The sequence below is a fragment of the Gouania willdenowi genome, chromosome 20 (genome assembly GCF_900634775.1).
Source record: "Gouania willdenowi chromosome 20, fGouWil2.1, whole genome shotgun sequence".
Classification (NCBI taxonomy): domain Eukaryota; kingdom Metazoa; phylum Chordata; class Actinopteri; order Blenniiformes; family Gobiesocidae; genus Gouania; species Gouania willdenowi.
The window spans coordinates 14,092,309-14,119,583 of NC_041063.1; the positions used below are offsets into that span (position 1 = coordinate 14,092,309).

Below are 27,275 nucleotides of genomic sequence, written 5' to 3' on the forward strand. Positions count from 1 at the left end.
CAATGTCTAACAGTGGGTTTATTGTTGAAGTATGGCCCAGCAGTGAAATTTACTTTTGTTTTTCAGTGTTTTGTTCTGTTGACGATAAAGGTGGACACACAGCTTACAATCCTTTCTTCTTGTGAGGATTTCTTCTTTGCCTTGCTAGTTGTAGCTCAGTGCTGGTTCTGATGGCATGTGGAATGAGCCCTCAGGACCTCCTTGACTTTAAGCCCCAGCAGCATTAGCCACTGTAAACATGTTTCCAAACAGTTCACATCGGATGCAATCCTTGCTCCTGATCAGTTGTAATCACTTCCATTCGTTTGAGTACTGGTGGTTGGTGGCAAATCATCTGGTAGGTTGTGCTATGTCCAGGTTCAGGTCAGGTGAAGAACATAATGGCCCTTGGTGCTACTGGTGAGGAGACGTGTTGACGAAATACGGTTGATTTAAACAGAGGCACAAACAGGTGATGGTCTATTCGTCTTTCTCTACTATGACCTCTCCAAGGAGCATTCTTCTTCTCTGTCGCAGCATGTGGAAGTAAAGCTGGGGAAACACTGCAAGAGAGGTAGAAAGACTGTTAATGTAGACATTCTTAGGTCAAAATAAAGTAGATAAGTGGGTCGGGAACCTTTTTTAACTGGTCCCGATCCTGCAGTTTTCTGTCACAAAGTTTGGTAATATCTTACTTGAAGTTTTATACATAAAGGCTGGCATTACGCTGTCATTATTATGACATGACGTGACACCTGATGTTTGCGTAAATAAGGTGTGATGAAGGCTGTCATTAAGTGTTGTTTGTTACCCTAACCCATAACCCTAACCCTTGGTTACCCTAACCCCTAACCCAAATCCTAACCCTAACCCCTAACCCTAACCCTTGGTTACCCTAACCCCTAACCCAAATCCTAACCCAAACCCCTAACCCTAACCCTTGGTTACCCTAACCCCTAACCCATATCCTAACCCTAACCCCTAACCCCACTATATCCCTCTACTCCATACACTCCGACTCTGATACCACTTCACAAACTCTTTGATGAATGGTGAATTAGGAACAGAGATACCAGAGTAACATGCATCGGCTTGTGTCCTGCCTTTGACTCACCAGACCAAACTGAACGGTCCAGAACCGTTCATTGGGTTTCATCGAGAAAAAATAATCAATGCACTTAACCCTAACCCTAACCCCTAACTCCACTAGATCCCTCCACCTTACCCAAAACATGCAAACATAGCTTAATGACGACACTTAATGACAGCCTTTATGACACCTTATTCATGCTAATGACAGATAATTACAGCGTAATGACAAGTAAAGTGTTACCCAAAGTTATTGGCAAACATGAAACATATTTTTGTACATGCAGCAGATAAAATAATATCCAAAGTAATGACAAAATGGACAGAAGAAGACAATGATCGAAAATGGAGATGCTTGTTGGCTTTCAGCTGCATCAACAAGTTAGACTGAGTTAATGAAGTTTAACTCAGTTTAGTTTAGGGCTCACATACAGTGTAGTCTGAGTCTGACATTTTTCTTAGGAAAATTGTGTAAACATGCATTTTGTCCTAGTTTTATCATTAAAAATAACATGGTTTTGCTGTCATTTCCAGTGTAGGCGAAATTGTCATGTTAAATGCACCTTTATTTACCCTAAACTTAACATGTCAATTAGTTACTTTGGAGATGAGATCAGCCTGTTTCAATGTTTCATACAATTTGAATACATTTTAAAGGAATTAAATAAAGTACATTTTTCTATCTAGTCTAATCTTAATGCATCATTATAACGTATTCAAGGCTCCTCACGTGGGATGTAGGACAGCATGACGATAATGAGGCAGTAGTAGTAGTCAAATGACACGTTATACTTGTTGGGCAGCCTCATAGAGAACATTCCAGACCTGCGTACGACTGGCAGAGCTGCATAAATGGTGAGCAGCTCTCCAATGACTCCCAGCGGGTACAGGACAATGAAGAGGTTATATCTGTTTGACAAGACACAAAGAATCTGATCAGAATGACAGCTTTGAAGTGGAAACACTCACATGCACAGAAAAATCACAATGCAGAAGCAGATTTAGGGGGTTTTATATGTGTGAGTTTCAGTGTTGGTCAGATTTTTTCAAATCTGGTAATCAGAATATAGTTACTTAGCCGAATAACTATGCGTTACTTGATCGCCATGTTTTGCTATCAGAATAAAGCGTTATTTACACTTTTATTGTAAATTTAACCCCAAGTACAGGTACCGGGTCTCATTCAGATGACGTCACACTAATATGCGACGTCATCTGAATGAGACCGTCTACCACAAGCTGCTAACTTAGCAAAACAAATGCAGCATTGAGCTGTCAGAAAAGTACGCTTTAACGAGTTTTGAAATACAGCCATTATTTTGTGTTTGTTTGCACAAGTGGAAAGAATATTGTTGTCCGTTGTCAAGGAGCACCTTTTTTGGTGCTGACCCCAAGGTGGAACAGACTATCTGATAAATGATTTGAGAAGCTTCTTTTAATGAGATACAATCACTGTTTCACCTGCCCCAATGTTTCATTTCCAACACTACTAGGGAAATTTAAAAGAAAAAAACAGCAGAGATTTGTATTTATTTTTTGTGTTTTTTGAGTGTAAGATAAAGCAAGATAAAGCAAGATTTTGCTTTACATCGTGCTTTATAGCTGCATATTTCTTTTATTCAATTGTGGATCTGTGGCTCCTGCTGTGTATATTATTTATCTATATTTTTTATTTAGAAAGACACAAAGAAAATAACACATTTTTGTATGGAATTCTGCAAATGTACCATTGTTAATTTAAAGTCTTTGTTTGGTAGATTTGCACATTGCAATAAAGTTCTTGTTGCCATACATTTGTGTGCTCCTTTAAAATACAAATAAATAATAAAAAAAAAAATAGGAACTTTGTAATCAGTAGTTAGATTACCTTTGAAATACAGTAACTAAAGTAATAATCTGATTACTTTTTGCAAAAGTAATCAGTAATCTGTAATCTGATTACTTTTCCAGAGTAACTTGATCACTGGTGAGTTTACAACAACAACAACAACAAAAAGCCACATTACTGTAAAAATGCTCAAAGAAATCACATTAACACACTTTCCAAGAAATGCCTTGATAGTCCACTGAGCAGAGATATTTAAGAGGTTTAGTATTTGATATGACAACAAAACTGCAGAATCAGGTTTTGTGTGCAATTCAGGTCTCACACATTAGCATTGGACATCAACATCTGAATAACTGCCCTAAATGTCCAATTACTGCACCCACATGTGATGCAATTTGATAAATTAACACCACGCAAAGGTACTCTCGCAATTTCCGCAATGGTATTTCATCACTTGAGTTATCTGAAAAAATGAAACAAGCAGAGACTAAGTACCCAGCGGCGAAAGAAACTTTGCAAATCATACACATTCATGAACAAACTGCAAAAACATGAAATAAAACTATAAATCAGCAAACTAATCTCTCGATCCTCCTTCTGCTTTCCGCTGCCAAGTAAAACCACATCATTCTTTTGTGAGACAGCTCAGTGTCACGTAGTGTCAGCAGGACTTTCCAGTACCAAACAGTAACGCTATGACTCCTGTATTTAGTCAAGACCACAGCAAAGGCTTGGGGGAGCGACTCAGCGGATGTGAGAGAAATGTTGGGTGAACATTCCATGTCCAAAACAGATGGTCTTAAACAGGAGCAGCTGAACATGAACTCCTCTCCAGGGGCCTGGAGAGGAGTTCTCCGTGCTTAGAGGGAGACATTAAGGAGGGGGGGGGCATACACCAACAAGCACTGGCTCAGAGTTATATGGACCCCCATGATCAAACTCAGCTGCAGTATGGAAACGAATGCTGATATCAGACTAGTCTTTTGACAAGCAAAATATTGTTCTACATGATAAAGTTGTTCTATGACATAAAAAATATGTTTACTATACTTACAATAGAGTTGCCATTGATACGCACTGCGTAATGACCAGAGGTGAAAGTGAAACAAGTACTCACGTTACTCTAATTGAGTTGCTTTTATGGGTACTTGTACTTTCTTGAGTAGATTTCTAAATCGGTATTTTCACTTTGTACATTTTAAAAGAGTTAAAGTAGTTTGTTACATTTCTGCAGCCAACAGTTACTGAGTACATTTCTGTTTTAAAATGATCAAGGGACAAATGCAACACATCATAGCCGACCAACCAGATTACACGTAATGCACCGCACCAAAACAGCATTGAACGCCGATTATTTTGTCAGTTTTAGAATGGATGAATTTACTTATACTTAGAGCCTGAAATTTTTTTTAAATTTTGAATTGGAAATTATTTATGTTATTTTGTTGGCAGTGGCTATCCGTACGGTTGCCGTATCAATATACCGACATTCTATCCGTATTGCAGTGCCCCTATTTGGCCAGTTTAGGTCATGTGACTAAGACTAAACCTAACCCTAACCCTAAACCTAAGATGCTACTTGTATTTAGTTAACCGTACCAATAGCACCGGGGGTTGTCCATATGGCAATCGTAGAAATAGACACTTTCTATTATTTTTTTAGGAGGTGAAAGTAACTAGTAACTTTTACTTTGAGTACTATTTCATTGAGCTAGTTTTTTACTTGTACTTGAATTTTTTATGTATGACTTACTTGTACTTGAGTACAATTTCAATCAAGTAACAGTACTTCTACTTGAGTAGGATATATTAGTAGTCTTTACACCTCTGGTAATGATAGTAAAACGTGGTGGATGGGTAACGTCTTATCGGAGAAAGGGTAATAAAACATCTAAAAACCTGTTCATTGTCATGTGCTGGTTCGAAAAACAAAAAACTAAATGTTAGAAGACAGAAAACATGAACCGCTCGGTTGTTTTTTTTTTTTTGTTTTTTTTTTTTTTAAATGGAGCGACCGGAAGTTCAGCAGAAGGAAATGTATTTCACCGCGTTTATTTTCTATATATGTTTATCACATGGGAAGTTGGACCAAAAAACAGGAAGTAGCTGACAATAAATTAAGGTAAAGAAGTCTTCTCAAAAAAGCTGAAAAACATATGACAACTCAAAGCTTAATATTCAATAATTGAAGAAATTATGAAAGAACTAAAGAAATTGAACTCGTTAACAGACGAAAGTGGTAAAAGAAATTTAAATAAATGCTGATTCAGCATAGTGGCCCACACGGCTGTTCTGTTAGTGAACAATGATAGCATTTAGTTGATCCTCCTCTGAACGGATAACAAAGTGTTAATCAATAGACACAACACACTGATATTTAATACACACTCAAACTGCACGCCTCCCTGACGCAAAGCCTGTCTAGGCCTGGTTAGGGAAGCATGACAGCTGTGAACTCACTGAGTCATGCACAGACACAATGCAACTCACACACACACACACACACACACATAGCATTGATGGTGCAAGCTCATCTCCACCTGGCCCATTTGATGAAGTACGGCAGGTGGTGGAGCAGGTTGAATGTGTAGTAAGAATATCTGGTGATTTCCGTCACTGTCCACACAACCAGGAATAGGATTACACTTTCTTCATTCTGGATCTTTGAGTGAAAATGGGAAGAAATTTACATTGGGTGTCGTGTCAAATCTGACAGGAGCTGCTGGTGCACGTCCCGTATGGTGCACAAAAAAACACACATAAAAAAGCAGCCTCTCTCTGAAAACCATTGTGCACACTCCACTTAAGCCCTTTCAAACTTCCGTGATATATTCACCTGTCGGATGCTGTTGGTGATGAACCACACCATGAAAATCCGTGAACACACCTGAACCCCAGTTACAATCACAGAAGTCCTGACAATTCCTGCAGTTCAATAAAAAACACAGGGAATACAAATGATGATAGGCGATGATAGAATGAATAACAAAGAAATGGTTTCACTCACCAATGGCACAGTGTACGACCTGAAGGGTAAGAAAGAGGTTCAACTTATTTTCCCCCACTTAAAATATTCAAATATTGTATTTTATGATAACATATGAAGTGGCGTCTTACCTCAACTAATGCAAAGGTCTGGAAAAACTTGAGTGTTCTTGCTATACTTCTGTACAGACCCTTGTGGGTGCCTTTCTGGATGTAGAAGCGCATCATCGCTATGGCCAAAACCAGCCACCTGCAGCAACACAAAACAAGACGCGTCATATTAAATAACCAGGATTTATTTATGCAAACACTGAGATGGTGAAAAATGCATTTTTTGGAACAAATGACTGTCTTAATGACTGTCTGCAACAACTATACATATAACAATAAAAATCTGCTGATGGATTATTGTTAAAAACCCAAATTTACATAATTTTTTATACAGAAAGAATACAAATTCCCAAATACAAGTCATTTCTTAGGTTAGAAGCCTGCTGGTTTTGGTCACCCTTAGATGATAATCATATCAAAATTCCAGAATTTTGAAACTTAACTGAATTCAAGAGCAGTTCAAATGAAAAAAAAACTAAATTGGAGAAAAAAATTGAAACTACCATGATGTTTTTTAACTCTTAATGCAAGAATGTACGTTTAAATATGCTGGTGACGATCTTTAATTCTTGTTGTAACACAGATAAAGACATGGATTAGGACTCAAAATGTCAAATGTGATTTGACACCCATTGCATTGTGGGATTGGGAGTCCTTTAGAACAGTGGTTCCCAATCTTTTATGTACCTCCTTTGCATTTTTGTCAAATCTTGTGTATCCCCTCTTCATATCATGAGTACCCTCTCCATAATTTCATATGCTTTTTTTTTATTTGTGGAACAGCTGACGCTCCTAAACCCCTAACATTTGTCCCCTAAGGTTTAATCTACAAATTCAAAACAATGAGTGAAATTTATTTATTTATTTTTTAATTACATGCAACTTTTATGTAATTACTTAAATAGTAAGTAAATACGGTCTCGTTTATAAAATGGACCCATAACAAAAAAATACAATATTTTATTGAGCAATAGTTCTGTTAGTTTGTGGTGAATTTGTCAAAAAAAAAAATTGCCTGAAAAAGGACAGTTCCCGATTTATTATTAAATTAATTAAATATTTCCGAGTACCCCTTGCAATGTGTTGCTGTACCCCCAGGGGTACACGTACCTCTGTTTGGGAAACACTGCTTTAGAAGAATGTAAATACAATGCCACTTTGTGAAGAACTATATTGTAAAGAAAATAAATACAAAACTTTATGTAGTGTTAACTTTTGACAAGACGCAGATAAAGAAAGAAACAAAAAATAAGAAAATACGTTGTCAAAAACATGCACGTTTTAAGCAATGTCTGAATAATGAATTGGCATTTCTTGCTCATTGTCACACTGCCTACTTCTGCTGACTAATGTGATGGATGACATCATCGAAGTATCAAAACAAAGTGTTAAAAACACAATTAACACTGCGTTATTTAGAGCGTGAATGGATATTTTAGAAGATTGAAGCTTTGGAACGGTCTGAAGTGCTGATGTGAACTTTGTTTTTTGGTGAATTTAAACATAAAAACTGAGTTTGTGTGTCTTCATTCATGTCTTTGTGCTGTATATGAGGATTGATCTGAGCCTGACTCTGCACATTAGAAAAACAGCCATTGAAGATGATGTGGCTGAGCTGTTGATCACTGACATTAACACATTAGCTGGATTGGATTTGTTGCATTTTTGCTGCCATGATGGAAAAAAAAACTCACGAATCATGATAACAGATTACAATGGCACTGCTGTGTGTGTCTGTCTGTGCGTAGTTGGCCAAGGGAAAGGCCTAATAATTCAATCTTTAAAACATTTTTACATTTTTAATAGTCAAGATAATCAAATAAATACAATATTTAACAAAGTATCCACTGTTTGGGTATCAATACATATACATACTGTACACACATTGGACATTATAACTAAAGCACACTGTTCGAATACAATGTACCACGACAGAGTACCAGTAAACATAGTTAAGGGCCTAGGTTTCCAAAGTGGGGTACTCAAATGGTCAACGGGGGTGCATTAATAAATAAAATTTTTTTTAAACTAGAACATAAATCGACCAGCAGTCAGGAGCCTCCATGTATTGTCGTTGTAAGACTACCCATGGTTTCAGATTAGCGTGACCCCGTTTTCCTAATATCACACATTTTTGGCGTTTCCAGAAACTTTTTTTTTTCTTTCTGGAAATAGCTTTTGATAATGTTTGTTGTTGCGAGGATTAGTGCACAAAGTGATGAGAGGCGCCAGCTCAGATATTGTTATACTTACATTTGAGAAAGTGAAAGTATAGAATACAGTTGTTTAAGATTGATTTGTGTGTGGTGTTATAATTTGATTAATAATAATAATTAAAACATTTAATAAAATACATTTTTAAATCAGTAATTTTTTAAATATTATGACTTATTAGACATCTCAAAGAACCACATTTGAATTCCAGGCAACCCCACATGGGGTCACGACCCCAAAGTTGAAAAACACTGCATTAAATTATCAAGTGTGAAGCGGTAGGGGGTACATGGCTTCAGGTTAAATGTCTGAAGGGGTACGGGATTGTGAAAAGTTTGGAAAACACTGGTTTAGGGATAAGGAGGGAGACATGAGAGCAGAAAAGGATTCACACAGAGAGTCCATGGTGGAGGTGAGGGAAACGAGTGAAAGTAAACAGCAAATGTTGACACATTTCAATGTCGTGGACATCTAAACACTTCATATCACACAGGCTGCACAAACAACCTGCACAGACACATGAAAGCAGTCCATCCATCCACAACATTATCTAGAGCTTTATCCATCCAGTCAGCTTTAGTAAAAACCCTAAAAATAATAAATGCTAGATATAGTCAGTCTATGTCTTTTTAATCATACTTCTCACAGATAATAAAATAACAATTTATGTAAGCAGAAAATTACCTGAGGAGCTACTTGGTAGCTGAAAGAGTCGGTTCTTAATATAATAGATTAAGATTATAATGCAAAATGTGAGCCATTGTTTTTAGATAGTCATCAAAATGTCCAATTTTTATTCTTTATAATTTAGTTTTTTCATAAAGAAAATAAATAAATAAAAGAAAGAAACACTAGACTGAATACAAGTTGAAATATGATGAACACACAGGAATGTGGTGCCTTGAAAATCCAGCTTTTAATAAACAGGCTAATAGCAAAGAGCTGTTTTTGAAATAGATAAAGGACTGTCAGAGTGACGATGGTGTTGGTGATAATGACATACTGTAGGATAACAGAATGTCCTGTGCTTTAAAATCATAACTGTTGTAACTAAGTGCTTAGAAAACTGTCATCACGTTTGGTTTTCAGATATTTGTGGTCAACTTTTCAGTCGTTCCATTAGAAAGCTTCACATGGTTTTTCCTGGTTTTATTTTGACACTTCCTGTTTTGCTTTCATCGTCATTCCAGGCTGCTTCACCCTCTGTTCAGTCTGCCCCATCAGTTTCACCTGTGTTCCCAGCTGTCACTCATCATGTTTGTTAGTTGGTCTATTTAGTTTAAGCTCCTTTAGTTTTTCTTTCCCACATTATTTGTGTTCATTGTAGACTAGTGATCCAGCTTATGTTTCTCAGTCTGCCTGGTACCTCCACCTGTTTGGTCGTATTCCTTAGATTTTTGCTTCTGCCTACATGTGAACCGAACCTTTTTGTGGATTAAACCGATTACCAACTCAGTCTGCATGTGCTGCGGGTGAGTCCTTCTTTAGGTGCATCACACATTATGTGAGGCTTTAAATGACAGACACATAATTATGATGCATCTATTAATTTTTAGTTTTAATTCAAGTGAAATGTCACAAAATTGAGAAAAAAAAAGTGATCACCATGCAACACCCCGAGGTGCTCCCCTAAGCACCGGACCGAAAAAGGTTATGTGCACCCCTGCCTCTAATAAGTTTGTCTGATATTGTCCTTCAGTCCCATCGTGCTTTGCTCCGTGTCAAGTTTTGACTTTATACTATAAGTTATTAATGGATTTTAAAGTTTGTAAATATCTTTGTCTGCTTAGTGAGATCATGAATAGATTAACAAGCTGCAAAGATCAGAAATCTAATATTAATTAGAAATAAAGGTTTACACCAGGGTCACCAACCTTTCTGAAAGCTTGTGAATAGTCCAAAGCGCTACCAGTTGAAAAAGCACTTACTAAATACTACATTTTCATTTTAGGTTTCAAAATGCAATACTTTATTTCTCCTAATTTATTCAATTGTTTCATTTTCCTGTTCTTATTTCACTAACAACTTTAAACAATCGTAGAACATGTAACATGTTTTAACCATTATGTCACATTTTTTTCAAGATCCACTTTGTGTTTAAAAAGCCATATACTACAATCTGTGACGCCTAAAAATATTTGTCATAATGTCTTATGAACACGTGAAACTGAACATTTAAAGAGGAAGTGCAGCAGTATGCGTCTCTAATATCAATGTTGATGATTTTAAATGTTCTTATTGATTTTGAACTGTTTAATGTTTTCTGTTACAGTTTTGGATCGTGTAAAGCACATTGAGTTGCCGTGTGTATGAAATGTGCTATACAAATACATTTGCCTTGCCTTACTAAGGCACAGGGTTCTCACTAGCATTTTTCACATCATAGTGAGATCGTGCCTTACTTTAAAGCTAAAAGTAGGACTGGGCGAAACATTTCTTTAATCAAATTTGTAGATAAAAATGATTTTATTTTGCAAATTCCAGTTTATATATATATATATATATATATAATATTTTTTTTTTTTCCAACCACAGTTTTTTGACTTTTGCGTTCCGTCCTTGTGGGTTACCGTAGCGCGATGTGAGCCTGTTTGTTTACCCTTTGAGTAGCTATGTGTGCCACAGGCAAGTTTAATTTTTTTATTCGCACTATGCTGAGATGTTAAGGGAAGAGTTTATTATTCTTTTTAATTGTAATGTTATAGAATATGTAGTTATCTGATTTCTTAATCAGATAATCAAATAAGTTGCTGTTGCACTTTTGCTTAAACTTGGGTTAAAACTTGAAATAGTTGAATGACAGAGCCTCATTTACTTTTTATTTTGGGAGTGTTCTATGCATTTTAACGCTTGAGGAAAATCACATCAATATAAACAACAAAAACAATATATGATGTCTGCAGTCATTTTTAAGTGCATTAAATTAAAAAAAATTTAAACTCAAAATTTTCTTTAATAATCAAAGATTAGTTTTTTTTAGGCAAAATTGCCCAGCTCTAGCTAAAACTTAATTGTTGAATAGGTAAAGGTGAAAATGAATGCAGTTAAAGAGTTACTGTAGATCCTCCACTAATACATACTCACAGACACTCAATACTCAAAAGACTGATTCCAAGACGTGCTTTTCAAATTTAAATGAGGTATTATGAGGGACTTGCAGTAATATTGGAACAAATACACACACGTACGCGCGGAGTCAACATCAGGGGCAGCTAAGTGGCTGCAGGGGTCCTCAGGTAAAACAGGAAAATTGCCTGTATTAAATAGACAGTGCGACTGATGTATGCATTTCTGGGTTATTCAGATTAAACAACCTGTGTGCTCCTGGAAGTGCCTTTTTTCTCCAAGTGTGCAACAATTATTACGACTGTACAGTTTAAAAATGGAAAAAAAACAACAGAAAATCCCAAACCTGGCAAGAGCAAGTTTGATGTGTAGCCCCTCCCTTTAACTCGAGTTTTCCACATTGATCTGTGTCTGGCAAATCCTTTCGGAACCAGGGAGAGACATGAACAGAATGCTTGAAGCTGATTGGGCGAAGTGCCTGTCCACCATGATTTGTTTTTAGCCAATCACACGGTAACCAATGGTCGTCATTGGCATAAGCTGCTACAACAACAAGGCTCCGCTTTGCCATCTTTACCATCCAAAAACGCACAAAGCGCCTCTCGCTGTTGCTCTTTCAAAATGGAAATGCAGGATTCTCCTAAAACTGAGTTTATAGAAGCTTCCACACGTTCATCCTCCTACGTCGACATCTTTTTATTTTGATTCGGTGCTATGCTAATAGCGGTAGCCCAGCTAGTTCCTCTCCCTGCAATTGCCCATGCACCAGTTTTGCTTCTGCCTCCATCACACCCGGATATCCCGCCCTAAACCACAACACTTTTTTTCGAACCGTTTCAGTTCGGTTTCAAAAGGCAAAGGCGAGAACGGCACAAGATGGATTCTCCTGGTGTTTGTGAACACCAGGAGAATCCATCTAGCAGGCAAGGTTAGAAAATCCTCCCTACGTTGCTGAAAACGAAGCATAGTGGGCGCCATCCCTCCATAGGGCAGCAAAATTACCACGTCGGGGGCCCCTACGCTCAACAGCGCTGGCAAGAACCCTGAAGGCACCGACTACATCTGTCTTTATCTGTGTGGGTTTGAAGCCTGGCAAGTAAATCAGATTTTTAGATGCAATTCATTGGTGAAGATGGCCCCAGAACAGTCCTGAGGACACCCCCTGGTTTACACAATGCAAATTTGGTTAGGTAAAGAAACAGCCGCTACTGTGAAAGATGATCTTTCTGTGGTCACAGGTTCTGTTGGCCATGGAAAATATGGCGGTATATCAGCAATTAACATTGCTATGATTGATCACTATGCAAATTGACTTTCAGTGTTTACAATCGTTTTATTGATTTGCTTCGGTTTATATGTAAAACGAATCTTGAATTTAAGATTACTAGGTTAATAAAAGGTTGCATGTCTTTAGGAGCGACAAGTAGTGGGGAAATAATGTCAAGGATCTAAGGTTGAGATGGTTTGTATATGAGAAGAGGAGTGATACAAAAGATGTAAGAGAGACCACTGCAAGCCAAAGTAAGATTTTTGAAGTTGCTAAAGATATGACAAGATGAAGACATGACGAATGTGGACAGTAAAGTTGCAGGAATGTTTAGCTCTGAGAAGTATGTTGTGGATCATCAGGTTGTAAACAAAGATTTGGTGCCAAACCTTTTCTGAGCCACAGATGTGACTATGATTGTGTGTCTCAGTTCATCATAAACCAACAATGCTCAGCTTCCACCTGACATACAGACACTGTTGTTCCTGAAAATGTGCACGTTGAGCACTTCCTACTGAGTCTAAACTTATCCCAGCCTCAGTGGGACTGTGTGAGGCCTCTGACAGCACACACTCCACTCAGCCCTATTTGGACACGGACAGCACGCAGAGCCAGCCTGTCACCCACACCCTACACTTCATTCATTTCCTAACACTCGCACAAAGGCCAACAAACATCAGTCTGCCTTTCACTATCGATCCGATCGATCAGGTCTTTACTGTCACTATAGCAGAGGTGGATTGAGCTGAGCTGACACTTTAGTTTGACAGAGACCAACAGTCCTATAAACAGCAACACGGTCAGTGTGTGGGAGCGGCTCACTCCTATCATTATCATTATTATAGGGCAAAATTGGGCACGTACCCGGCCGTCATGGCGATGTTGTAGAAGGTGAGCCATGCGGTAGCGAGGGCGCTTTTGGTTCTCTTCTTGTTGTTGTTTTCCTTCTCCTCCGCCGTGCCTTCCTCCTCAGTGGACGCCATGGTGCCGGGGGCAGGGCGGCAGAGTCGGCCTCTGACAGCTGGGAGGGAGGTGGAGTTGAGGGGTGGGGGGGACACCTTCCATCCTGGTGGGACAAGTGCGAGGCCTGCTGGTAGTGCAGCCCAACTCCATCCATCCATGATTTACTTAAGTTTAAAATCTCATCCTGTGTTTTATTTGATGCAAGAATGAATTCCAGTCAAAGTGCTGTTCGCCAAACATGACTTTTTTATGCATAGGGACTCATTTTACAAAACACATCTGACAATAAGCCTTTTTACACTCTCGTACTGGTGCAGTTCTTCCGCATTAGGTCAAGAGGGATAAACTCGCCATGGCTGACGGTGTAGGAGGCGAATCTGACAGATTTTGATTATTTTACCAGTTGGAGCGTTGATTCCTTGAAAGATTTTTTTGCGTAAATGTAGTATCGGTTTCCGAAGCAGAAAGATCGAGTTAGCTGCTAAAGCTAACGCCGCACACAAGCTAAAAATTCAGTTTTTTTTTTTCTGACTTTTCAAACTGTTTCAGCTGATGGCGTTCAACTCCAGTTCACTTATCGACCTCTCCGTCTTGTGCACTTCCTTCAAATTTGTGAATTGAATTAAAATAATAGCTTAATAAAAATAAAAGTGGACCTGGTTAGTGCAGGTGTACATTGTACATTTACCTTCTCACAGTGAGAACTCATACTGTCCTTTTCATACTGTCCTTTTTTAGCGGTTAGAGGCACAAGGGAAAGTGTTATAAATGTGCTTTTAGTATTTCATTTTTGAAAGTTTGTAGTTTGTCACCACGGCAGACTTTACTAGCCTTCGGGCTTATAAAATGGCATATGTTGTAAATATTTTACAGTCAACTTTGAACTTTTAATGCTGATGTTTCCAATGACCTGGACAACTGAATTTATTTCTTTCGCCACCTCAAACAGATGACTGCATTTATTACAGCGATCAATAACACTGATACGTGTAAAGCTACAAACATAATTGTGGTTCCCTGCTTCCTTCACAGCAGGTTGCTCTCAAACTGTCTCTTAATGTTTTCCATCAGTTCAAAGTCCAGTGGGTGGGGGGGTGTGACCCAGCATTCTTCACCATTTGTCTGGTCTTGTAATAACCAAAAGCACGATGGGATGACTTTCAGAGACCCAATTGTTTTCTCTTCAGTATCTGACTTTAACAATCATCTTCAGCAATTTACTAAGTAAGTCAAGTTTCCTGAGAAGTGATCCTTTTCAAGTTTCATTATAAGCTAACATTCTGACAATACTTAAACTTAGCTCCGACAATCTGTGTACACAACCAATATGTAATCGGACGAAATAAAAAAAACTGCTACTACTTTGTGTTCGGAAGATGCAAAGTTGAAGCTTGAACCAGAATCACTGCTCTTTAAAAGGGAAAAGTTTTTGTTTAATACAAATTTAAAAATGCATAAATATTTCTTTGATTTGGGTTGTAGATTGTTTTAAAAATCCTCCCACTGGGTTTGATTTTTATATAGAATGACATATCATTCTATGCAGACGACTCACAACTATACCTTGCTCTTAAAATAAATAATGCACACTCTCGGATGCCCTTACTGCAGTGTCCATTGGTATAACTGTAAGTCATGGCTGGCCGGGCATGTTATCCTCCTCACACAGACACTACCTATGGTTTTATAAAGCTTGTCGTCACAGTCCTTGGTGTGGAAATGGACAGCAGTTTAAAACTTTACCACCAGATCAACTCTGTTATAGCTTTTATAACTTCAGGCTTTTATCCAAAATTAACTCTGAAGTAACTTATTACTGATTCATAATTAATGCAGTGAAAGTATTGTAATTCACTATATACAGACATTACTGTAACCAATCAACCTTGTATGATAATGCAGCAGGAACTAGAAAGCATATGTACATCACTTTTTTGTGCTATATAAATAAGTGGTTGGACTGGGTTTTAAGGACTAATGGTAATTAACTCCTAAACCTATAGAACCTTTGAGAACTACTGGGTCCCTAAAAATTAATGTATTTTTCTTAATGTTTTTATTATTTTTTACAAATTAAAATTTAAAGTTCCACTTTGTTTAACCAATACAGGGGGGAAATGAGGATAAACACACTACCCAATCCTGAGGTTGTAACAGGATCATCCTGACACCTTTCACTTTGTCCATGCATCATGACTCATCATATTATTTTTGTTAGTGGTTTCTTTGTTTCTGTAGTCTGGTTGCATTAATTTAAAGTTATAGCTTCATGCAGATTTTTTTACAGTAACTGAGGGTCTGTTGCTTTGCATTGTGTTCCTCACAATCATCTATCTACTAGGATTATGCCATGATTAAAGGTTTGCTGATAGTATTTTTCTAAGGGCAAAATTATTCTGAGTTTAATTGTGTATTTGTTATGAAATATAATGTAATATAACCTGGGGAACAGTGTTTCTGACGTAGAAAGGGTAATGAGCACTGCAACTTTTATTTTGTATTGCATCTGGGGGAGTTCTGCATGTTTTATTACTCCATTTCAGTCTGATGCATGAGGTGTCGCAGTGCTTTCTTTACATTCATGTAACACTTTGTACTGGACTGGAGTTCTGCTCTCATATTTGGCACTGCTTGAGAAAGTGCACTGATGCGAAATTTAAAATTAGCCCTCCTACTGATACCATGTAGATATGTGTAAACTAAAGACAGCCCTAAATATAATCCAGACCACCTAATCCTCATCCAGTTACTGGATCTGGTGTTCGGGTTGTTGAGGTCAGCAGTACAATGACCAGCTGTTTCAGGTCAGGAAGTCTGGATGAAGTCATCTAGAAAAATCTCCATCTTATCTCCATCCTCAGCTTGAGATATAATGTGCTTTTGCAGGGTGTTTTTTGACAAACTGGAGGGTTTTTTTGTGTTTAGGAATTAAATTTGGTCAAAATGTATACAAATTGTGTGGCGATATGGCCGAGGTTCCCAACCTTTTTTGTGTCGTGACTCGTGACCCCATTTTGATATCACAAATGTCTGGAGATTACCTTGTCTGCAAGATGGATTCTCCTGGTGTTCACAGTCTGGGGATCCCAGAGTCCACCACCAAGTAGCCAGGATTAGTGCACAAGTGGCAAGTGTGTGACCTCAGGTATTTGTATACTGCATTTCATTTAAACTCCAAAGTTTAAAGATGTAAGATACAGTTACTTGATTTGTGTGTGATATGTATTTGAAAGATAACAATACTTAAAAAAAAAAAAAAAAAATTAAATATATACATTTTACCAATTAAATCAACACCTGCATTTGAATCAATGTTTTTTTTTTTTTTTTCAAAATTCTGCACATTTTATGAATCTGAATGAAAACATGTTGGATTTCACATCTCAACTAACCATTTTGAAGGCTTTTGTTGTTTTTCTGAAATTGTGGGTTATCGTGGTCCACCACAAGATGGCAATATAATATAGTCCTTTGGTTAGTAGCTTGTTCTTGTATTTAGTTGTATTAATATTTCCTGCATTTACATGAACCAAACAGATTATTAGCAGTCCAAATTCTTACTTTATGTTACACTAACCTTATCAATTGAACTTTCTATTTATTAGTCTTTTTTATTATAATCATATATTACCATGTTTTGACAAACTCCTATTTTTTTCCTTTGAATCAAATATGCTTTACACTCATTGTGGGTTACATTGCACATAAACATTTCACAGAGAGTAAGTACATCATTTAAAATAATAGATTGTTAGAACATCATCTAAGCAGGAATTAGGCATTGCAGATTTCCTGTTGTTTGTATCCCACATATTATGAAAATAAATGTCAGTCACATGATCACCACAGTGATGCAGACAATGCTGTAGTGCAGTGTAAGCAGGCCTGGGGCTGTGGTGTGTGGAACATGCCAGTGGAGCTGGACAATGCAGCAGCTGGAGGCCTGAGAAGGACAGATGAGCCTTGCTTTGCCACAGGATGGGCTCGGGGAGCATCCTGAAGTTTGCCCTATGTGAGGTGCTTCAGTTTGCAGCCTTGTGCGTCCCGCTCTTCATCGTCATGCAGAAGTTTGCTGTCATCGTGGCAAAGGTCAAGTCGTCTGCTCAGCCTCCCGGTGACAGCACCACTGCCTACTGGTTGATCGTGGCCTCCTGCGTCGCCTACGTCACCTCCACGGCCCTGCTGGTCTGGGTTCCTCTGAAATACATGGTCTTCATGAAGAAGAAGTTTCTTCTTGGGAGGAGGAAGTGGTGAGTTGGCCTGCAGAGCCACAAACTGGTGTGAGTGGTCAGTAGCAGGGGTGGACTGGGATAAAAATCCAGTCCTGGCATTTTCTGTCCAAAAAAGTCCACTACATTATCAGTGACGCCATGTAGAAGCTGTTATTAAGTCAGTGATGCTCAACGTGTGACTTTTTACGTCTTAATTTCAATTATTAATCACCCAGAAAACCTAATCCCCTTTTTACCTACTTCCTTTGGCCATTTTGCAACTTCCTTTGTCCCATTTTTGACCCTTTTCAAAAAGTTCTGACACTTTTTTTCGACTTTAGCTGTCTTTTGCCAATAAATACCCCTTTTTCCTATTTTTTTCCATTTCTGCAAGTATTTTTTGAACCTCTTATTAAATTTTTGCCCTTTTTTTTTTTTTTTTTTTTTTTTTTTTTTTTTTTTTTTTAAAAAAGGCCACTTTTCATCCAAATAAGCTAACTCTATCACTATTATTTGACACATTTTGCCCATTTAAGCAACCCTTTGCCATTATACCACCTGGTTCCTCTTTATTTGCCCATTTTTTGGCCACTCTTGACTGGCTCATCTTAGTTACGTTTCACTCTTTTCTTGCCATTTTTTTTGCCACTTTTGGACCATTTTTGGCCACCTGTTACCATGTCTGCCTCCACTCGCTCGTCAAAAAAAAAAAAAAAAGCTTAAAGTAGTGGGCTGGACCTGCACACTTAGGATTGAAGGCCCGCCGAGATGATGCCCGGTATGCCAGATGGCCAGTCCACCCCTGGTCAGTAGCAGGGATGTCAGTGTGGCTGAAAAGCAGCTGCTGTTAGTCTGTGCAGACACGTTTATACATTGAAAACAATGAGTCGGCATGTTCTGCATCTGCATTTGTCTTCCCCTCGTCCTTTGTGTTTGTCTCAGGAGGCCGGTGACCCTGGTGTATGTGATCCTCTCCACATTACCCTGCTTTGCTTTTCTTATCGCCAGCTCTGAGGTACAACATGAGTTCACTCTTGCCTTAGGTTGGTTGTGTATGTTTTTTTTTTTTTTTTATCCAAAGATGTAACTTTGTGATTTAGCGTCATGATGGTCTGGAATCTGAGGTGTAAAAGCATCTTCTGTGACTGGAACATGTAGAGGATTGGTGAGAAGCCTCTTGGTCCTCAGGGAAGACTATCTTGCTTTATGCATGAGAAGACACTGATAAGCAGCTTGGTTCCCCTTCCTGTGCACGCTGCCCTTGTCAAATCATGTGTCCATGAGGCACATTTCACTTCCTCGCTGGATGCAGCACAGGCTTCACTCACTGATTTTTGAGACTTTCTAAAGCCTAAGTTGACCTCTGAGCCATAGGCGGAGTCTGAGATTCTTGCCAGAGGGGCAAAAGAAAAAATAGAATTTAACATCTAGACCGTCTCTAGATTCGCGCCAACCACAATGTGTGTAGCATATACAATAATGCAAAACATTTGTAACATAATTGATAATGTTGACTCCAAGATACTGTATTGTGTTGGCGCGTCGTTTTATGTTGTAAAGTCATGATAAAATCAGGCCGTCAGCCACTTTCTGCTTCATTTTTGCTGCAGTACCATACATTTTTTTAAAAAATTATTTTTCACCATACATGAACTGCTGGGCGCAGTGTCGCTTCACCATTTACAGGGTGAAGAAGTATCACGCAACAGAAGAAGAACCAACCTAAAGTCTCAAAAGTTTGGGACCATTTCACTGAAAACTTCTACTACACACCTGAGGTAGAACTTACATCTGTGACATGGAACATAGCGGAAAATCCTCCTCCAGGCAATCCTGGCTCCTCCTACCCTATAAGAATGTGAGCTACTACCTCACAGCTAAAATGAACACTGGGGTTTAATATAGATTATACTTTATTGTCAAATACAGTATGTAAAGCTACATACATGAAATGTGTTCTCTGCATTTAACCCCTCCCTGAGGAACAGTGGGCAGCCACGGTGAAGCATCCAGGGAACAGTTCTACTTTTAGTATCAGTTATACTGCCTTGTATCGCCTTTGACATGATCTGACGTGTTTGTGACGACAAGAAAGTGATTTAGCAGCTTAATACTCAGTGTTTGAAACAGATCACTGACTCCGCTGCTGCCACACACACACACACACCCTGAAACAGTATTTGTTGGACTCACAATTACAATAGCCACTTAAATAACCATTTGTTTTACTGTAACTTGTGGCCATAACAGCCTATCATTGCCCAATTCTCGTTAGATCACTGAGAATTCCAGGTGCCACAGTGGGAGACAGTCACTCCAGTGGTATCTGTCATTGTGTCCTTGGGCAAGACACTTCACCCTCATTGCCTAGTATGAATGTAGTGTGTTGGTGGTGGTTGGAGGGGCCGATGGTTTACTATGGCAGCCTCGCTTTTGTCAGTCTGCCCCAGGGCATCTGTGGGTACAATAGTAGCTTACCACCAAGTATGGAGTGAAAGAATAATGCCTTAATTATGTAGAGCGCTTTGAGTGTCTATGATAAAGCGCTATATATAATCCAATACATTAAAATTTAAGTGTGTGGATAGCAAAATAAAATTGCTATGGTAATAAAGCTGTGTCACAGTCGGCGTCTATAGACACGCCCACTCATGCATATGCATGAAGGCCCCAAAACAGCCTGTTTTTAAAAGCGTCATGAAATTTACTTTTCAGAGGCTAAAACTCTGGAAAACAGGCGAGTTTGGGAAAATAAACCTCAAATACTATGTTTTTGGGGTTCTTAAAACAAATGGAGATTGAAAACTAAACCTTTAAAACCTTACCTCTATTACCAGGTGATAACTTATAAAAAATTAAAGCCATGCTGAATGTATATATACATATATAATTATAATAGAACTTCGCTGCACATTCAGATGATCATTTTGTGTTTTGTTGATCCAGGTTCAGATAAACAACAACCTGAAGCACGATACCTTCACAGAGCTTCCTGTGTCGCTTGTGTTATTCTCGCTCATCTGTATAGATGTGGTAGAAAGGATACGCTACTGTAGACTGACTGGACAAGGTGAGTTTTACTTTCAGAACGACAATAGATCACCCAGAGACCTTTACTGGTTTTCTTCTATCTTAAGAAATTTAATCTCAAAATTCAGACTGACAAAATAAAAGCCTGTGCTGTTTATTGGCTATAATGATGATCTGTTGATTAGATTGTGGACACTTCTTCAAAACAATGCTTTTCTCGGTAATTGCTCAGTAGTGATAAAACATTTATTCAATACTTTTTTGATCCGTTGAAAAGATCTCCTTGTCTGGTAATTGCCAAAAATAATGTCCACTAGAAATAATTTCCGCCCCCTGCTGGGAGGCATGTGCACTACAGAGGTGTAAAGAGTACTGACATATCCTCATCAAGTAGAAGTACTATTACTTAAATGAAGTAAGTCATACATAAAATGCTTACTTGTACTTACACCCCCCTCCCCCACAATTATTTTTGGTAATTCATCTTGCCACAGTTCCCTTGCATAGAGCCAACATCTCATGTATAAACTTAAAAAGGAAGAGATGAAATCTTGCCGGATAATTTATTTTCCACAAAGGCATCTGTATAAAATAAAAAGGTTTGTAAAAATGTACAATTCTTTTTTTTAAAATTAGAAAACAAGTAATTGCTCATACTGGTCATGAAGGAAAACTGTTTTATTGATTTATTTATTTTTAATTTTATGTTGTTGACATCAACCTGCTGATGATGGAAATTAGTTGTTGGCTATATATGTATATGTGTGTGTGTATATATGTTCATTAATATGTATTGTCCCTGTTTTAAATAAAATAAACTCAAACTCAAGGAATTTAATTTAAAATAACACATTCTCAGGCTGTAAGTATAGATACATTAATGAACTCTAAAACAATGCCATGTGGTCAGAAACCACAACCTGAGCCCAAGAAAGTGGCTGGACATTGATCAGAAATGGCACGACTAAGAACGTATGGATTATATTCAATAATTTACTCAGCAATGGTTGAGTGTAAAAATGTAATGAATTACTTTACTTCTTTTAAAACCTACTTTTGTTAACATCTTAGATGAGGTCAGTGCTGACAAAGCCACTGACCTTAAGCAGCTGTTCCTGCTGCAATAAAACAACTAAACAGCAGGTTGTCATCAACATATCAACAACTTTATCCATGTTACAGTGAACTCACTAACACAAACCCTTCTTGCAAGTCACAGCCTTTTGGTTTCTATTTGTTTTCTAGCTGCTGATGTGGAAAGAGATGCTGACATTCCCTCCAATGTCCTCACTCATGTGGAACCAGTGACCCCAGTAGCACCCATTAACCCAGCTGTGCCAGGGCCTGCAGTGCCCGGCCAAGCTGTTTCCACTGCCATCCAACAAGCCAACCAGCTGAACGACATGAACCAGAACGGAACGGTAGCTCGATCAGAGACCAACGGCACAGTGCCAGGGGTTTCAAGGGACCACAGGAGGCCATTCAGCATCTCTGGACTAAGCTCCCGGTCAGCGAGCACCACAGCGTACCACATGTCTCCTTACGCCTGCGCAGGGCCTCTGAGGTACCTCTGTGCCAGTGACGCCCGAGTGGACGTGATTGTGGAGAGCTTTTTGTTCTGGATGGACACGGTGGAAATGGTGCGTGTGGCAGGTCATCCTCTGGTTTACTACTCTGGCTGGGTGTTCCCCATCTACATCTTCAGCTACCTGTCCTGCCTGCGGGTGGTGGTCACCCCCCACAGCCCCCTGTTGTCCTCTCTGGGTATGGCCCTGCAGGACTTACCCTTCTTCTTTGTCCGCGTTGGCCTCTTTGCCTTCTTCGGGTTTGTCACACCAATTCTCTATTTGATGAAGAACTTATTGGTCTGTCTGGCCTTTGTTTACTTCAATTTCATGACGAAGCTGAGAGTCTTCAACACAGAGAGGATGATTTTCTGAAACTTCAAGGATAACATCCAGCAACATCAAAACAAGCAAGCAATGAGGTCAACAGAGTTTGGCACTAAATATATGAAAACGCTTATTACACTTTATTTGGAGTAAATATGTTATTGTGACTGTAGTATTTTATTTGCAATTGATTCTTTTCAAGTTCAATCTCCTTCAGTTTTAAATATTACTCTGAGGAAAGGCCCGATGAAATAATGAGAAAAATAAGTAAAATGATTAAACACTTGTTTTTTTTTAATGTATGCAGTAGCATTCATTTACAGGTATTTAATTATTTGGATTCCATGAACACCAAGCTGGAAGCTCATAATGATGTAGCCATCTAAATACATTTTAACATTTAAATAATCAATGTAAATCAAACTTTATATTTAACTGACACTCTAACTGTGTTCTAATTCAGCAAAGCATTTGAAAATAACCGAAGCAGCAAAATAAAACTAATAAAATAGTGCAATTTATTTACTCTGCCCATTTATTTTCTTATGACTGTTACTTTATGTATCATGACTTTTGTGTTATTCATATACTTATTTTTTATTTATTTTTTCTGTACCCTCTTGAATCCCACTAGAAGTTTTTACAATTTATATTTTCATACAGTGCAGTGAAAAACAAAGTGTGCATTTGTATAATATGTAGTAATAAATACATCTCTTCACACATTTTTCTTTTTTTTTTAAGTTAAAGTGACTCAAAAGGAAACATGTTAAAATGGTCAACCAAGCAAATTTAGGGTAAAGGACAAAAAAAAAAAGACAAATACTTTGGGGTTCTCATATTTTCGTTTATGTAAGCGACAAGTGAGCATCAGCATGTTGAGTCTCATTACAAAAAAATTGGCACTTCCCGAAGAGGTATATTTTGAACACAGTAAATATTTAAGATTACTGCTGGAAGATTTGGTGCATACATTTGTAATTATTTGTGCTCAAATATGGCTTGTGGATGTAAAATTCATGCATGAATAATGTAAATATATAGAAAAATCAGCTACATAATATAAAAAGGGTTTTTGTAAATCATTTTGTAATTTAAAACTTTAAGAATATATATATTTTAACTCTTCAAGATACATTTATTTTGGCAGTGAATTTTTTCCCTTGTCAGATTTGATTCAATGGTAGAAAAATCCACAAATGCAAATCGAAGTTTACCGATGTGTGCAAATGTTCTCATTTGTGCACACTTTTATGTAGTAACACACTATTCATAGAAAGGCCAATGGACTCAACACTTTCCTTCTAAGGTGATGGTGCAAGTAGCTCTGTAACAAGACAACTGCAAAAGGGGGAAAATACATCAGTGATGTCCATTCATCCACATGGATTTCATCAGAAACTGAATAACAAATTAAAACACTTTCCATGCGCTCACCTTATCTCACTCAATATCACATTATTACAGTGCATTTCCATTGTATGAAGCCAAAAGGGTTCCAGTCCGACCACCATCACTCATTTCCCAGAATAGGAAGCAGGATTTCCTCCTGTCCTCAGTGTCCACAAAATTATGTCACATCAGCAAAATACCCTTTGAAACCTGATTTTCTCAGATGAGGTCAAACCTGGAAAGTCTTCATGTAGTTTTGCTTGATGACCTCTTAACAGTTAATTAAGCCACATTGAGGGGTGGACTGGTCATCTAGCATACCGGGTATTGTACCAGTGGGCTGTTGACCAGAAGTGGGCCGGTCCAGTTTACTACGTTTTAGTTTTTTTGATGGAGGCAGAAATGTTAACAGATGGCCAAAAATGCTCCAAAAGTGGCAAAAACTTGGCAGGAAAAGTGACTAAAACAGTAAAGAGTGGTCAAAAATGGACAAATAAAGAAGAACCAGGTGGTATGTAATGGAAAATGATAATGAAAAAGGGTAAAAATGTGCAACAAAAAGAGGCCAAAAGTAGGGAAAAAAGGAAACAAGTGGTATTTCCTGGGAAAAAGTTAGCTTATTTGGATGAAAAGTGGCTAAGGAAATTAAAAGAAAGGGCAAAAATTGGATAAAAGTGTCAAAAAGAATTTGCAAAAATGGAAAAAAAAAAAAAAAAAAAGGGATATTTTTTGGCAAAACGTTGAGCATCACTGTCGTAATAATGGCTTGTACATGGTGTCACAAATAATATAGTGGGCTGGTCTGGACACAAAATGCCAGGGCTGAATTTTAGTCCCAGTTCACCCCTGGCCACATCTGTAATATATGTGGATATAATTGAGCCCTTTTAAGACCTCAGTGAAATGTTCACTGCATGGACAATGATACAAATGTATGTCACCTCTGACAGAGAGTTTCCTGCCTCCTGTCTTCGTCTGCAGAAGCTCATGGAAGCTGCAGAGCTTCAACGAGCTCATGTGACAGGATATCCATCAGAGTGATTAAAAGGGAGGAAAGCTTTGTGTTTCTATGTCAGTGCAGCCCAGTGTCTCACACCTTTAGCTCACACACACACCACAACCAAGATCTTCTGCAGCCTCGTCCACTACTTAGTGCAGCAAGAATGTTTGTGTGTCTACGTTTCACTGTGCTCCTCTGTGTCCTACAAGTCATCAGCATCACAGCTGATATAGGTAAGAAGCAAAAACTAAAAGTTGGGGTTCTATGTTTCTCAACTTTAGAGGCTCAAAGATCTTTTTTAAATGTGCTGCTTGTCTGATGGAAATCTCTTCTCCACCAGACACTGGCAAATTCCTGATCTACAACGAGAACCACAACAAGTGCATCAAAGTGGAAAGCGCCTCCTCAATAACAGTGGCCCAATGTAACCCTCGTGCCAAAGAACAGCAGTTCCGTTGGGCCTCGGAATCGCGCATCCTCAGTTTGTCCCTCAAGCTTTGCCTGGGAGCCACTGAGGTGAAGGACTGGGTGAAGGTGCTGCTTTTTGACTGCGATGAGAGCAGTGAACTCCAGCATTGGCAGTGCAAGAATGAAACCCTCTTTGGCCTCAAAAACCAGGACCTACATTTAAACTGGGGCAACCGCAATGAGAGGAACATAATGATCTACAGTGGCAGTGGGCTCTGGAGCCGCTGGAGGATATTTGGCACCAGGGGTGATCTTTGTTCTAAAGGGTACCAAGGTAGGAACCAGTGTTTACAGTCAACAAGGCTCAGTCAGCAGACTGGACAACAGTTTTTTACATGTAAAGTTGCTCATCACATTTTAGCAGTTATGATTATACAAGCAACACATTAAGGTAACATTCATTGTCTTTTTTTTTTTAACAAGAAACCTAATTTGAAAGCCAACATATCACAATGATAAAGTACAAGATAATCCCTCAATCTTCCATACCAAATTTGCACAATGATAGGCAATGTCATGTATTCCAGTTTACTGGAGAATAGTTTGTGGATGTTCAGAAACCTGGAAACATCATGTCAATTGGATGATTTTGGAAGAATTTCTGTAACTTCATAATGAATTGAAACGTTGATACATTTGCTCTCATTTTAGAGGAATTTACAGTATCTTCAATATTCAGAATACTGTATATTTTATGATACCTTTTCATGTATTGTGTCAGTGCTCAAGGTCTTTCAATATTATCAGATCAAAACATGATATCAACACTCAACAGAGACACAGGTATCCACTTCCAAAGTTTGTCCTTTCTTTGTTGCTGTTACAGCCGTTCACGCTGTGACACAAAGGTGGGAGGCGACAACATCTTAACGGTGTACAAAGCAAGGTTTAATGCCAACAAAACCAGGCTTAAACATAAAGAACGACAACCAAGGCTAACAAATGATCAAAATATACTTAAAGGTGCATAATAAATGATGATGCCGCTGAGGAGAGAGCCAGCAGCCACACCCATGGACGGGATCCTTCAAACTGTCAAAAAGCCAGTGGTGCGGACAGAAATAGTGAAGACCAACAGGCGGGGCCAAAACACAGCCAATCAGCACCTGCAACTAGGAGAAACAAGAAGGAGCGGCTGCCAGAACAAGCAGACTCCCCACAGTACAGGACAGGGCCGTAACAGTTGCAACATAGTTTTTTATTAAGTGTAGAAATGATTTCATTGTATTCATATGCAATTTTTCCCACTGTTTTAAATGCTAACTTTAAAAAAAAGAGATGGCCGCTTTCATTTTGCACACACTCCTGTTGTACAAACCTTTTCATTTTGAAGATATCGATAGTAGAATCTGTGATCTGTTTCTCCTCAGAGATCTTCACAATTGGAGGAAATGCTTATGGAATTCCCTGTCACTTTCCCTTTAAGTTCAATGACGATTGGTACGCCGAGTGCACGAATCAAGGTCGGCAAGACGGACAGCTGTGGTGTGCCACAGAGAGAGACTACAATACAGTGAAAAAGTGGGGATTCTGTCCCACTAAAGGTACAGCTCGTTGACAAAAGAAGTGTTTTTCCTAACACAGCACAGGGTTAGGGTTAGTTTCAAGATTCTTCAATTTATTCATTGAATCTGATTATTTAAGTGTTTATTTGTTATTTTTAAAGCAGTTGGCACCATTCAACTTTAGATTCATGGTGTACATATTTGTCAAAAAAAAATGATGGATGGGAACCTTTATCTCTAAAATGTATGCCTTCTCATCAAAAATTCAGGAAGCT

The 27,275-nt window shown here is 38.4% G+C and overlaps 2 protein-coding genes across 3 annotated transcripts in view; one reads left to right on the forward strand and one right to left on the reverse strand.

The window, feature by feature from the left end:
• On the reverse strand, window positions 1-13,569 carry hacd1 (3-hydroxyacyl-CoA dehydratase 1). Its single transcript, XM_028434078.1, has 7 exons — window positions 13,404-13,569; window positions 6,014-6,131; window positions 5,904-5,922; window positions 5,733-5,821; window positions 5,437-5,558; window positions 1,799-1,977; window positions 1-542 (listed from the first exon to the last, which is right to left on the reverse strand). Exons 1-7 carry the CDS (start codon window positions 13,520-13,522, stop codon window positions 460-462), a joined length of 729 nt encoding a protein of 242 aa, XP_028289879.1. The 5' UTR covers window positions 13,523-13,569; the 3' UTR covers window positions 1-459.
• Window positions 13,542-27,275, forward strand: part of mrc1a (mannose receptor, C type 1a) — a 24,524-nt gene continuing 10,790 nt past the window's right edge. The window contains exons 1-6 of one of the 2 annotated variants that reach the window (XM_028434075.1): window positions 13,542-17,752; window positions 18,656-18,728; window positions 20,660-20,783; window positions 21,989-22,507; window positions 25,368-25,769; window positions 26,866-27,039. In XM_028434075.1, the coding sequence (XP_028289876.1) occupies window positions 17,481-17,752; window positions 18,656-18,728; window positions 20,660-20,783; window positions 21,989-22,507; window positions 25,368-25,769; window positions 26,866-27,039 (1,564 nt within the window). In that variant the 5' untranslated portion in view covers window positions 13,542-17,480. Of the gene's footprint in view, window positions 17,753-18,655; window positions 18,729-20,659; window positions 20,784-21,988; window positions 22,508-25,010; window positions 25,261-25,367; window positions 25,770-26,865; window positions 27,040-27,275 lie in introns of those variants that run through there. The other variant, XM_028434076.1, reaches the window with a different exon arrangement.